The following is a 13,301-nucleotide window of genomic DNA, read 5'->3' on the forward strand; positions in this document are numbered from 1 at the left end:
AACAAATAAAGTTTTTCCCCCAGGTGCAAATGTTGAGTGGCAGTTCTTACAAATACAATCCCAGCCATGGCCAGTACGGGTGTATGCTGGTTTTCAAGGGCTAGTTAAGAGGGTCGAAATATAAGCCTATTTAAAATCCCTACAGTATAACTTGTACTAGGCCATGTTTGTTCTAATTGGCAACTCTTATCTGACCACCAGTTGCTTGGATTCCCACAGAAGAGTGGTTCTATAAAAAAGGATTTGGATAAAGTGGGTTTGAAAACCTTATTGAAAGAACCTATAGGTTTTTGTGACACATGCAAATCAGTATTTCACAGCTTTCCGAAGCCTTTTTCAGGTGCATATGAAACCCTGGAAACTAATAAAATAGCAATGTACAAAGTTAGTTGTATATTTAATTTATACGTGCAATATGGGTCCAACCCATAAGACTCTTTTGAAATCCCCTCCCCAAAACGAATATGATTTGTGAGTGGACGAATTATGACAGTGACGACAGTTTTGATATCACACCATTTCCCGTAAACGTCTCGGACTAGTTAATTGCAGAAAAAAAGATACTTTGTTAAGTTGTTAAAGATATTAATTAATTATTACAGTATGCCAACGATTGTAAAGAGATTTAGCGCTGCGACTCGGAGGGTTGTAAGAAAATAACGTTTTAAACATTCATCTATTAAAACGTTTTGGATCAAAAGAAAGTAAGTTTGAACACCTACCTTCCACGGTATAAATCCGCGGGGGGCTTTCCAGAAGGTCGGTGCATATATCATTTTTCTTAGCTAGGTTTTAATTTCTTGACTGATGAAGAAAGTAAAAATGGTTAGTAGTTTCGTTTATATTTAGATCGCCAAAATTTAAAGATTTGTTGCATTTCTTACTTTCACTTTCGGTATGGACGGGTGATGGGAACTGAACTATGTTGCTGTGTCGATTTGTCTTTTGATTTTATTATACTAGATTTATATATAATATAGAAACCATGGACCATGGTTAATTTGCACTGTAAATGTAATACTTTCATAATTAAAGATTATGTAGTCTTGTCAATTGTGCAATTAATTATAAAATTAAGCTCCTGTAATTATAGTTGTGAACAGCTTAATAACGTCATAGGGTCAATATTGTTAGTTTTGAGTGCATATAATGACAGGTCCATTGCAGCTAGTGTCGTGTTATTTTGTGGTACGCGTTAAAAAGTGCGCCGTGTGCTGCGCTTGCAGGGGATGCACAAATGATTTTAGCTCAGAAAACAAGAAAACACCATCTAAAAGGGGTACAATGTACTGAGTCTGACCCTTAAAGTTCTTTTTGATATCATTTATTTCACAATCCTGCAAATTTATGTGACTTCTACTGACGAGCAACATATTGGGTCATCCAAAATTGTAAACATATACGATTTTGTGGGTGAACTAGTTTGTCTTGTTCATATTTGTGCAGTGGTCAATCACAGCACTACAGCGTACCATTTCCCGACATTACACGGGTCAAGTTTTGATATGCCTACCACATTCTTTAGAAGTCCACTAACTAGTTAAAAAGGTTAGTGGACAACTATAGGCTGCTCACAGTTCAAGTACTTTACATTTTCAAACAAAAAAAAAAAGCTTTGTTTTTCAGTTAACGGCAGTACCTGGTGCTTACAAGACACTGAGCTGACACTGACTTGTTTGCTGTGCAGTATCCAGCATTTCATGTTTTTTTTTTCTGGCATCTCTCTGTGTTTTGGTATTGGAGGTAGCAGGACTAGTAAATTCATTCCTAAAGAGAGCAAGGTGTGTCAGTTAGTAACTGCGAGCGAGGCTGTAAGTTCTGCACGCACTACTGGGTGGGACAATAATCCAGCTTCTGAGTCTTCTTTCCTGTAGAAAGAACAGAGTGGCTCTTGAAGATGAATCCGACACAGTCTGACAGCCTCGTCCTCAAAGAAGGACCAGCAACGGATAAAGGTATTTTGTAAGAAGATACTAACAAATGCAACACTTTTCATAGTACAAACTATAAAATGAACAGTATGCAAAGACAGCCCAAGCTTAATACAATATAAACAGGGCCTGCAACGGAAAAGAGTTGTGGAGGACTGGGATAACGTCTTAAAAAAGCTGTTGGACATAGTGATTTACACAGAAACCCCTTGAGAGTCCTTGCACAGTCCTAGTGTAGCACATGTGCAGTGGCTGTCAACATGGCCTAACCAGGAAGGAATGGACTCTGAATGATCAAAGCATGAAATAACCGGGAGCATAGTAGCAGCTGTATTTTATTTTCTGCCTGTTCTTTTATTTTCTTTGCATTATATTTTGTTTTAAATACATACTGGTGAAAGAAACAACACACGGTTGCACTTTACAGTTCAAACCTGTTACTTCAGAGGAGAATATAGGCCTGGTTAACTGGTTAAAGTCATTTTAAAACATGGGGATTTGTGTTTTATATGCAGAGCCCTTGCAGAGGAACACACCTGAGCAGGATGAATCGGGATATTTTGAGTAAGTAATCCACATAAACTGTGATCATTCCCTATAGCAAAGGTAGAAATTATATTGTTTTTGTCATATTTGAGCCTTTCCTCTACATTCATTTTCAATGAGATTAGGAGTGAAAAATAACTTTTTACCAGACTGCCAGGTTCCTGGAGAATCAATATTGCCCATAGAGATAGAGTCTTGCAATAACAATGAAATAATATCAATAATAAAAAAGTAATAATAAAAAATAGATGGGTAATCAGTATCCTGCTGTTAGATATACTAAGAGAAAACAATACGACCACATCGCAGGACCACCACAAAGTCCAAGGCATGGACATAAAACCCAGTGGACGTAAAACCCAGCGAACCGTTTTCTGTTTCAGACATTCTTTAAATGGCAGAGAAGAAACTGAAGAGCAGGTGGAGTGCAGCGTTGGTGAGGCCAAGTGTCCAATCACCACAGAGAGTGACAGAGATGTTACCGCAGCCCTGCTGCCCTCAGGGGGATCTCAGAGCCACCCCTATGCTGGAAGGGTGTCCGTTAGAGAAACCAACCAACAAGAGGAACAAGAGTCCTGCGTGGAGCAAGGGTCTAGTGACTACGGACAGCCAGCGAGGAATGAGCCCTGCGTGGAGCAAGGGTCTAATGACTACGGACAGCCAGCGAGGAATGAGCCCTGCGTGGAGCAAGGGTCTAATGACTACGGACAGCCAGCGAGGAATGAGCCCTGCGTGGAGCAAGGGTCTAATGACTACGGACAGCCAGCGAGGAATGAGCCCTGCGTGGAGCAAGGCTCTAGTGACTACGGACAGCCAGCGAGGAATGAGCCCTGCGTGGAGCAAGGCTCTAGTGACTACGGACAGCCAGCGAGGAATGTTCACAACAAACTCTTCAGCAGCCTTCTCCCCTCATCCTCGGCACATCCCTGGAACCTGGGAACCAGTGCCAGCAAAGACCTTCCACATTTCAATATTCCCAAACCTGATATCCATCTTTCCCAAAGCAGGGATCCACCTTCCATCAAATATAGTTTACCTTCGCTTCTCAAAAACCCGGAAGACAGTGATGGTGAATTGGAGAATTACCAGCAGTGCCACGAGCCAGGATCAATGGATACAATGTTTCAAACGACAAGCTTGAACAGCCAGTTTGAGCCAAGTGCTGTGTCACCTTCTGCTCTTTATGTGCGAGAATATGTGAACCCAGCTAATGTTTCCAAGATGGGTACATGTGAACGTGAATTCCTTGAGGAAAATACTTACAAGAACCAGAAAATCAGCCAGTGCTATGATTCTGATGTTAACAAAGAGGAAGAGCCTGAAGAACAACCAAAAGAACTGGAGTCAAATGATTCTATGACAGACGACGGAAAAGATACGGCCACTTCAGTTCTCAGCCAGGAGACACTTCCAGACATCCCTGAACTAGAACCCACAGCAACTGAAGAAGTTGTGTCTCGTACAAGTAAACTCTACCAACACCAAAGGGAATATTTAACAGCTGATCTACATCCAGTCGACACAGATCAAGATGATGGGGTATATGAAGAGCAGCCTCCAGACGTCGTTGAGCTGAGCTTAAGTATTTCAAACCAGTGCATGGGCCGCGGTGGTGGCAGCGATGAAGATTCACAGGCTGGTGAAAAAGCACACCAGGGAGTTGCAGAAGAAGGAAGCAGTGAAGCAGAGGAGGAAGCTGCAGAAGCCCCAAAGATTGAGGGTGAAAGCAATGAGAACGTAGCCCCCAGGGCTGACCAAGACGGGCCCCCCTTGCTCCAAGACGTTGGAGGCAGATTGACAGCCTGGCACTCGGAACGTGGAGTTAGAGAGAGCCAAAGGTTGACCTCTTCTGAGCCCTTCATCAGGCAATCCGTTGAAGATGTTTATGGGCGAATCATCAGGAAGTGTGGGGGCCTTTTCTTGGATACACTGAGGGAAGTTTACCTGGCGACCTATTCAAAGGACCAGTGCCGGTTCTACCTGCTGGATTCTGGACTGGTTCTGTCCGATGCAATGGGGGAGAAGCGGTCTGACAAAGTCCTGGTCACCATGGTAAGTTTTGGGTTGTTTCTTGAATTAGTTTTAATATTGGTTGTGTGTTTTAAATATGTGCTTAAGGCATTTTTGACTTTTGGTCACAAGCCTGAGGGCACTATAAAATTGTAAGATTGTATTGTACGAATGCAATAACACTTGACTGGGCATTCAGATATGGTCCAGTGTTCATACGCCTAGGGCTGTTATTTGGAACAAGGCGAAGCCAGGCCAAGTGAATCAGGCAAAATGGTTCCAAACGTTCCAAGCCGTGCTGGTATGGTGATATATTTACACAAGTTGGAACGCTTGTTAGCAATGAGATTGCACCCTCTGTTCTTGCCCTTTTATAATGTATTTTATTTGTAGAGCACATTCCTTGTACAACCAAAAATGATCAAGATTATATATAAAAAAAATGTTGATTCGATCTCCAGTTATCCATTTTAAAATGTACTGTGGGATATTAGAGGTGGCCAGGAATTTAATGACAAATCACCGTAAGAGAATTCTATTTATTGGTATCCAAAGTGTGTGAAATGCAGCTTTTGTCCTAGCCCTGGTGCTCAATACCACATATGTTTCAGAGAGACAACGTGAAATTAGCCCTAACTCCAACAAGGTGCAGCGACTATGAATATCCGATATATTTCATCAAACAACTGGATGATAACTGGTTCAGAGCCATCGACAAGCTTACACAAGAAGTGATGTTAGTGAAAAGGGTAAGTCGTAACAATGACAATGCATTTCACAGTGATAACTTGGCTTAATGATGCAGCTCTTGTATTCTTACCTTTTCCACACTCTTGTGTGACACTTCTGCTGCAAGACTGTGTGTAGTATCAGAGGATAAACAAGGTTTTAACAATGCCTTCACCATTGTGCGTTACACTTAGTTTTACCTCAGTATTTATGGTTCAATTTTTGATGTTACAGAAGATTTAACTGTATTTAAAAAACTACCATAAAAAAGTCTGTTACTTTCAAGAGACTAGAATTCTACAACAGATTCTCAACACGGTTTCACTGTTGAGTCCTGCATCATTGCCTAACCTGGCCAGCCTTTAGGAAATGCTGTTTGAAAGAGTCATTTAATAGGCACAGGGAATCAGGATTAGCAGTGACCATCACAGCAGCCTCTGTGCACTTCAGTTTAATGGCATCACAAATGCACATTGTAACACTAAACTGAATGATGTTACACTACAGGTACAGTGTTCAGCATTTTATTATGTTGTTAAACTGTAGCTTTTAATTGAAAGTAATGGATACCTTCTACTGCACATTTTCTGCAACTGCATTGTTTAGTAAAAGGGGACCAAACACAATGCCCAGTTTGAAGATGCTTTATCTGAGTTATTACAGTTGCAGTTCTGAGGTTGGGCAGATTTATCTATTCCATCTCACTCTACAACAAAATTAAGGCTTTTTTTATCTTCTAGAGCCAAGCTATAAAACTAATCACTTCCATGAATTTAAAAATAATTGTGTCGAAGCACCAACTGATCTCCGCTTTCTTATTTAACTTTATTGGTTCTATTAATCTTTTTTTGCTCCCTGCATGCACACTGAGACCCCTAAACTGTAATTTCATAATCATGATACATTAATATTCCTACTTCTTTCCTTACAGAACATTTTGTATTTTTTTTTTTTTTTTACAATTTGCGATGCTGGCCGAGTTATTACTATAATTACTTGTGTAAAATATTTACTCATGAATATTAAAGACAGTCATTAGCATGCTAACGCAGTGTCATCCTGGTTTTTGCCTCATTATTTTCTCAATTCGCTGGAGCCCTGTTGGCTGTAAAGGGAGCAGTGGCTTCAGATTCAGGGCTCCAGTGTGAACTATCTGGTGATTTACATCTTGATCTTGTGCTGTTATTAAAGGCAGCTGGGAAAAGGTGCAGTAGGCAAGGCGATGCATTTTACTTTTAATTTAAAAAGAGTCACGTCAATGAGCCACCCAGTGTTAGTCTCATGCTCAGAGTAAAGAAACTAGAGCCAGACTGAGTGTAAAGCAATGTTATTTTGTAGCTAATTATGCAGCTAATGGAAGTGCAAAATGCCTAAGATTTGTGGAATTATTTTGTTAGCTGTAATTACTTTAAGGGGTCAACGTAACCCATTTAACCTGCTGTGGAACGGCCCCATTACTGCCCTACATGCTTATTGTTTTCTGTTTCATGCTTTCATAGGTTTTAGTGACTTCTAATTGGAGGAAAACCCTGGAGAACTTCCTGTTCCTCCAGCCCCGCCCCTTCGTCCTACTTCCTTATGCTGTTGTATACGACAGGAAGGGATTCATCTACTATATCATGCAGGATCGGGACATTAAAGGTGCAGTTGCATGTGACACATGATCAGCTGCAGTATATAAGACCTGGAGCAGGTAGTTGTTAGGTAGTTTGCAGTCAAATAGGTAGAAGCTTTTTTTTCTACAGATTGTTATCCCACAAAGGTGTTTTTAAATCATATCCTGTGTTTTTTTTTCAGATTAAAGGAAAACATACTTTGTTATATTATTATGACAATCGTCCTCACACAATTCAAGAAAGTAAAAAAAAATATGTCTAAGATGTTCTAAAGCCTGATTTGTTAAAAAGCAGTTTGGTTATCACAAAGCTATTACAAAAGCATTGTGTACTGTTTGAATCGGGTTTGTTATTTATTGGCAGTGGAGGTTTACAGACATGAATATAATGTATATTACATCTTTTTCTCGTCTCCAAAATCTCCAAGGTTATAAAAATGTATTTCTCTCTCCTTCAGACTTTGGAATGCAGCTTACAGATAGCTCCTTGAACAGAAATGATGTCTTTAAGAAGAGCCTGCAGTTCCTCAGGTTCTGTAAGGAATACCACCTTCAGCCACAGGATCTCAACAGCAGCATTCTCCATACATCCCAGGCATGTCACCATCTCCGAACTTAAAACAGTTTGTTAATAATAATCCTTTTTATTTTTCACACAGATTTACTGTATGTAATTGATCTTGTTTGCAGGGTGTGTACTTTGACCCCACGACCCTTGGAAATATGGAGGACATGTGTTTGTTTAAAAAGACCCTGAGAGAGGCTGTCAGAGGAGTTTTTCAGGTAACGTACAGCTTCTCTTTTTAACCCTTTCATGCATGGAGACATCACATGGGAACGGGTAACAACAACAATCTCTCTTCTAGCTTTTATATGGGGACATATGGAAGACGCAAATGCATGATAGCCTCATTTCTTCCCCATATAAGCAATGGAAAAAAAGTAGAAAATAATTTAAATGTATGTTCATTATGTATGTACATCTATGTTGTATTCTACATGGGCGTTTCTAGTACAGTATGGTATAAGAATTGATTTCAGTGATAAAGCACCCAGAGGTATAGCTTCTTTGTATTACTTTTCAGGACCCTGCGCTGGAGGAGTGTGTCTGTGAGCGGGTGTGGAGGAGTGTGGAGGGGGAGGAGGTGGACTGCAGTCCAGCAGGCTTCTGACCTCTCTAACCACTGTGCAACAGGACAATCACACGCCTGGGAAAGCTTTAACAAATGAAAGCAGCAGTGGACTCTAAAACTGGGTGCTGTGCTTTCCTAACATATACCCTTAGAAAAAAATACTATATACTTAAGCAGTATTCTTACCATGGACTGCAGAACAAGGGGTTAATGTGAACAGGCAGGCCATTGCTACTGTAACAATAGCAGAAGATTCTACCTATTCAGAATGAGGGGTTAATGTGAACAGGCAGTCCATTGCTACTGTAACAATAGCAGAACATTCTACCTATTCAGAATGAGGGGTTAATGTGAACAGGCAGTCCATTGCTACTGTAACAATAGCAGAAGATTCTACTACTCTGATATTCTTAATTCTGCTCAGTTTATTAGGGATATATGAAAGCAGGGGTTGCTGTTTATTTTGCTTTTGACCAGCAGGTGGAGTTATAGAGATCAGACTGACTGGGCTGAAGTTTTTATTCTGGTATTTGAGGATTGTTACATTCATCCAGCGTTGCTCTCTATACATTGTTGGTACTTAAATCAGAGAAGTAATGAGCAACACCTCAGTGACAGTAATTGCTTTTCCATTCATTTACAGTATTAATGGGAATACAGTCACCAGGGATGTGCCTCCTTTTAGTATCATAGTTTTTGATAAGGTTTCCCTGTACCTGTAGTAAAATAATTTGTACTTACATTTTTTAAGTTAGTTTTGAAATATGAAAATAAAGTTATTAAGCTTCTTTTATTATTAAATTAAACATTTTAGCATACAAAAAGCTGTTCTTCTTTCCTTCAGGTAAGGCCCAGGCCATGCTAGTAAATTTGGATTAGGTGGCAAATTCACTGCATTCTTGATTCAAGTCATGTTTCACAAGCTATGCTGTAGTATTGTCACTTGGGAAGGTCAATGGGCTTGTTGTTGAGAGCCTCAGTGCCAGTAAAACTCTGTGTCTCCAATGTCCCTGTCACAGGACCCAAGATAACTGGGTAAAGATGGAAATATAATTCAATAAAAATTACTGTCAACCCATCCATGATTAATAACTCTGCCGTCTGTGTCTGCCTTCTGTGCTGCCCTATAGGTCAGATATTACCAGAATATACAATATTTTTGTAAAATGATAATTAAATGAGACAGCATAGTAAAATGGCCTAACTTAATTTTCTTAGTCAAATTCAAAGTGTTTGATTCAGTTCAGTTTTGCTCAATGGTTATGCTTTTTTCAGTTTCAAGATAAACCCCCCCCCCCCCCCCCTTTTTTCAACTATTTTTAAATGACTGGTCAGAATTTACTCTACAGCCCCCAGCTTATGCATATCCCCATCGTAATAAAATGATATCAAAATCCAGTATGGCATTAATTATTATTGCATCTAGCTATACATGTTAAGAGAGCTAGGCAGCTGTTAAAGAAAGGCTTTCTTTACATTGATGTATCTATCTATTGTATCTACATGTAGTGGCACATACACAAATCTAAATGCTATGAACATTCAGAATAGATATTCCACAGAAATGTATGATCTATTTGCTGGTAGCTGTACTGTATTCTTTCCATTCTATAAATACCTTCTTCAGCAATGACTCACGTAGACTGCTGTCAGTGCCTCTAACCTTGGCTCCTCCAGTATTGAATTGATTTATGGCTGGTCCAGCTTGCACTGACCTTGTACTTGGTCTCAAGCATTATAAATAATGGCAGGTCAGCAGCTTTGGGAATGTGGTGAACTCGGGGAGGAGCCGGCACACACTGTTTCAAAAACAACCTCCTCCATCCTCCAATGGACCTCTCGCAATTTCAGAAAAGACATCTTAAGAAAAAAAAAAGGACTTGAGGATCGACGGGCAGCAATGTTAGCTTTAATTTCATGCCTAATTTCTCTCTGTGATCTTTCTCTATCTAATCTCGGTGTCACTCTCAAGAACAAGGCTCTGTGTAAGATACAACTAATTCTCACTGGGCTGGGGAACTCTTTCATTCTTTTTGTTCTGTGTACAAATAAAAAAAGAAACAACGCCCAGACACTGTAAGCCACATGATTCAAGTCAGTCAATAGATATTAATTGTGGGGATGGGGGGGTAGAAAGTACATAATAAACAGGGAACTGAGTGTTCCAATATCCTGTACAGATTGAGATACTGGGCTGCTGGACAGCTTGTGCTAATATAATGAACTCAATTCATTTATAGAAATGATTTAACATATTACATAAAAACATCCGGCTTTAAACCCAACTAGTCTGGTGAATTATATTAGTAGCTGCCTGGAGAAAAGTAAATTAGGAGACTGGTGGTCTTTAGGGGGTGTCTCTGTTTCTCAGCTTTGCAACAACGCTATAGATTTACCCTGACTAGTCTACCCATCAATAACAATGATCACCCAGGTCATGCAATGAAAACTGTCCACCCAACACCTCACTCCAAGGTACACAGAACATCACTGAAGTACCACAGCACCCCCTGCAGTATTTAGAAGAAACATGCCATGGGAAAAAAAAAAAAAAAAAAAAAAAAAACTAGCATTGTTGCGTGATCTGGAGACACTGCGATCCTTGGACAAGGTGATTTTACATTTGTAATTAAGGGATTTCCCAATACTGTTCCGCGTTCATTCATAAGCATGTGTCCTGCTTGCTTTGTGTTTTATTAAACAGGTACAGACAAAAGGCTATATTGAGAGATGTTCTTGTATCTATTGAAGGTTTGCAGCTCTGGGAATGGTGCTTTGGGTTTTCTAGAATGGCTGCCGCTGCTCACACGTGACAAATGACTCAAATTAAAGCTTGCATTATGGGATGTTCAGCTGTTACTTTGTTTTACTCAGCTAGTGAAGAATGATTTCAATGGAGCTGGGACCCAAATCTGGTAATGTTATGGAACTAGCTTTGTCAAAACATTTAAAACAAACAAATAATAACTTACTGCTGAAAGTGCTAACCCTCTGATCAAACATTATACAATTGTTAAAAAAAAAAAAAATTAAATTATATAAGATGGTAGTAGCATTAACCATGATGAATTTCATGAATTACCAATGGTGGCTCCATAAACTGGAATGCAGAGTGTTCTAAAGATCATTCATTCCAAATGTCCTATACCATTGTAATTATAAGTACTCAGTGGGTAAGAGTAAAGGCCTATTCACACCGGAAGCGATGCGACAAGCGAATCTGTAGCATGATCACACCGAACCACGACAAGAAAAATAAAACATGTAGTTTTGATTCGAACCCTTCACACTAAGAGATGTGGAACAAAATAGGGTTGTCTACTTTTGCGATTTTGTCACGCAACAGCTAGGGAACTGATCAATGACCAACCAGAGGCGGCGTGCCTGTCACCACTGTCTACCACATCATGGATCATTATTGTTCTGTTACCTGTTTAACAACCTGGGCAATAATCCTTACACTATCAGTGCACTAGAGCAGACATTTTGAAAAGAGCTTTGAAACTGATTTGTACAGCTTTGTACAGTTAGGCGTGTAAAAAGTAGTCCGGATGCTAGCAATCAAAAGAAAAATGACAGGTACATTATTTAAACAGTTGTAGTAATACGTGGGGATATGTAACACTGTGTTTTACAGAACCCTGCTACTTACTCCATCACTATTGCTGGACAAATCACATCACGTCCAGTGTGAATAGGCCTTGAGAATTAAGGAGTAAGACGATCCTGGGATCAGATTCTAGCTTAACTCTCTGGGTCTTTGGACCGAGGCATTTGACCTCTATACAGCTTCATTCCACCCCAGCTGAAACAGGCTGGTACAACACAAGCAAAGAAAATGGAAATGATATGTTGCATTGTAGTTTGGCTGTCACGCAGGACCGATTTGTTTATCCTGTTTGGTAGTACAGATGTCTGCCAGTCTACTTCATGTTATACAGTGCTGTACACGAAAAGACATCGCTGGAAGTGCTATGGTACTGCAATTGAAAATAAAGAAGCACCAGCAGTATATATTACCTATAACTAGAGCAGGCTGTTTAGTCAGAGAATGATCTCAGCAAAGCCATGGCTTATGGTAAGCAGTATTTCATGTGTCGCTGGTGCTTAACCCTGGGACCTTTTCAAAATGACTGGGAAACTGAAATCCTTTAATATACAGTACAGCACCCTCCTCGGCTGCTGTGGGGATCAAGAGGTAATACACTTGCCTCTAGGGCTGGACCGCCGGTCACAAGGTCAAAAACAACATTGACTTACCCTTTACCTGCTCCATCTTCCAGCAATCTAGCACTGAATGTGGAGGAATTGTGCTGTACAGGCATCCCATGCATTTACTACAGGACCAGCACCCAGCATGGTGTATGATATCCACGACACACTACAGCACCAGCTCTCGAGCATGCTCTAATACTATGTGAGGCTGATGTACTGTTAATAGCTATCTGTTCCTGCTTACTCTACTAGAATCGATTCCAGGTGGAACACTAGATACAAAACCAAGGTCTTGCCACCTTTGAGGACTTTACTGTGTCCTATACACTTGCCTCTGTCAATCAGTCAGTCTGTGTACTGGCTTGTCTGTGGTATCGATCTCTGTTTCTTCCCATCTGTGCGCCCATTTATCTGCCTAACGGTATGGGGCGGTATTCATCTCTGTCGGCATGATCTGTCTATCCTCCATCAATCCTTGATAGTGTAATAACAGCTCATATTAGACATATTCCATCAGCCATCCAGACTGCTTTTTAATAGACAGAACAGACATCAGAGAGAGAGAGAGGGAGAGAGAGAGGTAGGAAGAGTAAAATAGAGAGAGAGAAAAGAGAGAGAAAGAGAGAGTGCCTTTGGCTCTTCAGACACAATTAGTGCAGCTTGTGTAGCTGTTTCCAAGCTCCTTTCCCTTTCTCTCCTTTGCCTTAATTGGAAGCCAGAGAGACCAGCTGAAATCGCATTAACAGGGGCACCGCCAGAGAAAGCCATCCATCTTTTTTTATTACAGCGTAATGGGGCTGCTTGGGAACTGAGATTCGATTTGTCACCAGCCTCGTTCGCTGATAACGGGCATTTGTCATCACTTTCTCCCTGTGTTAATGTCATCATCTCGGGCTGACAGCTGGCCCAGTCGAGGGAGCGTCAGCGACAGAGCACATCCGTCAACATAATATTTCCACGGCCAAGGGGACCGGCACGGCAATAAGCGCACATTAAAGCACTTATGAGGAGAAAATCTGTTGTCATTAATTAAAATGTTAGTGTGTGCATGCATCTGTTTGTGCAAGAGCGTGTGAGGGTCTGTCTGCAGGATTGTGTTGATGGGGGCGCAAGACGAGCCTG

The 13,301-nt window shown here is 40.6% G+C and overlaps 1 protein-coding gene across 2 annotated transcripts; it reads left to right on the forward strand.

Moving 5' to 3' along the window:
- The first annotated feature begins 525 nt into the window (after positions 1-525).
- LOC117415201 (uncharacterized) lies at positions 526-9,224 on the forward strand. 2 transcript variants are annotated; one of them, XM_034025235.3, is made up of 9 exons: positions 526-704; positions 1,875-1,955; positions 2,447-2,495; positions 2,861-4,529; positions 5,099-5,236; positions 6,716-6,857; positions 7,290-7,426; positions 7,522-7,614; positions 7,917-9,224. In XM_034025235.3, exons 2-9 carry the CDS (start codon positions 1,898-1,900, stop codon positions 8,001-8,003), a joined length of 2,373 nt encoding a protein of 790 aa, XP_033881126.3. In that variant the 5' UTR covers positions 526-704; positions 1,875-1,897; the 3' UTR covers positions 8,004-9,224. The 2 variants fall into 2 exon arrangements, with proteins under 2 accessions (XP_033881126.3, XP_058882117.1); XM_059026134.1 differs by having other exon boundaries at positions 526-1,955.
- The last annotated feature ends 4,077 nt before the right edge of the window (positions 9,225-13,301 follow it).

The sequence above is a fragment of the Acipenser ruthenus genome, chromosome 7, assembly GCF_902713425.1.
Source record: "Acipenser ruthenus chromosome 7, fAciRut3.2 maternal haplotype, whole genome shotgun sequence".
Taxonomy (NCBI): Eukaryota; Metazoa; Chordata; class Actinopteri; order Acipenseriformes; family Acipenseridae; genus Acipenser; species Acipenser ruthenus.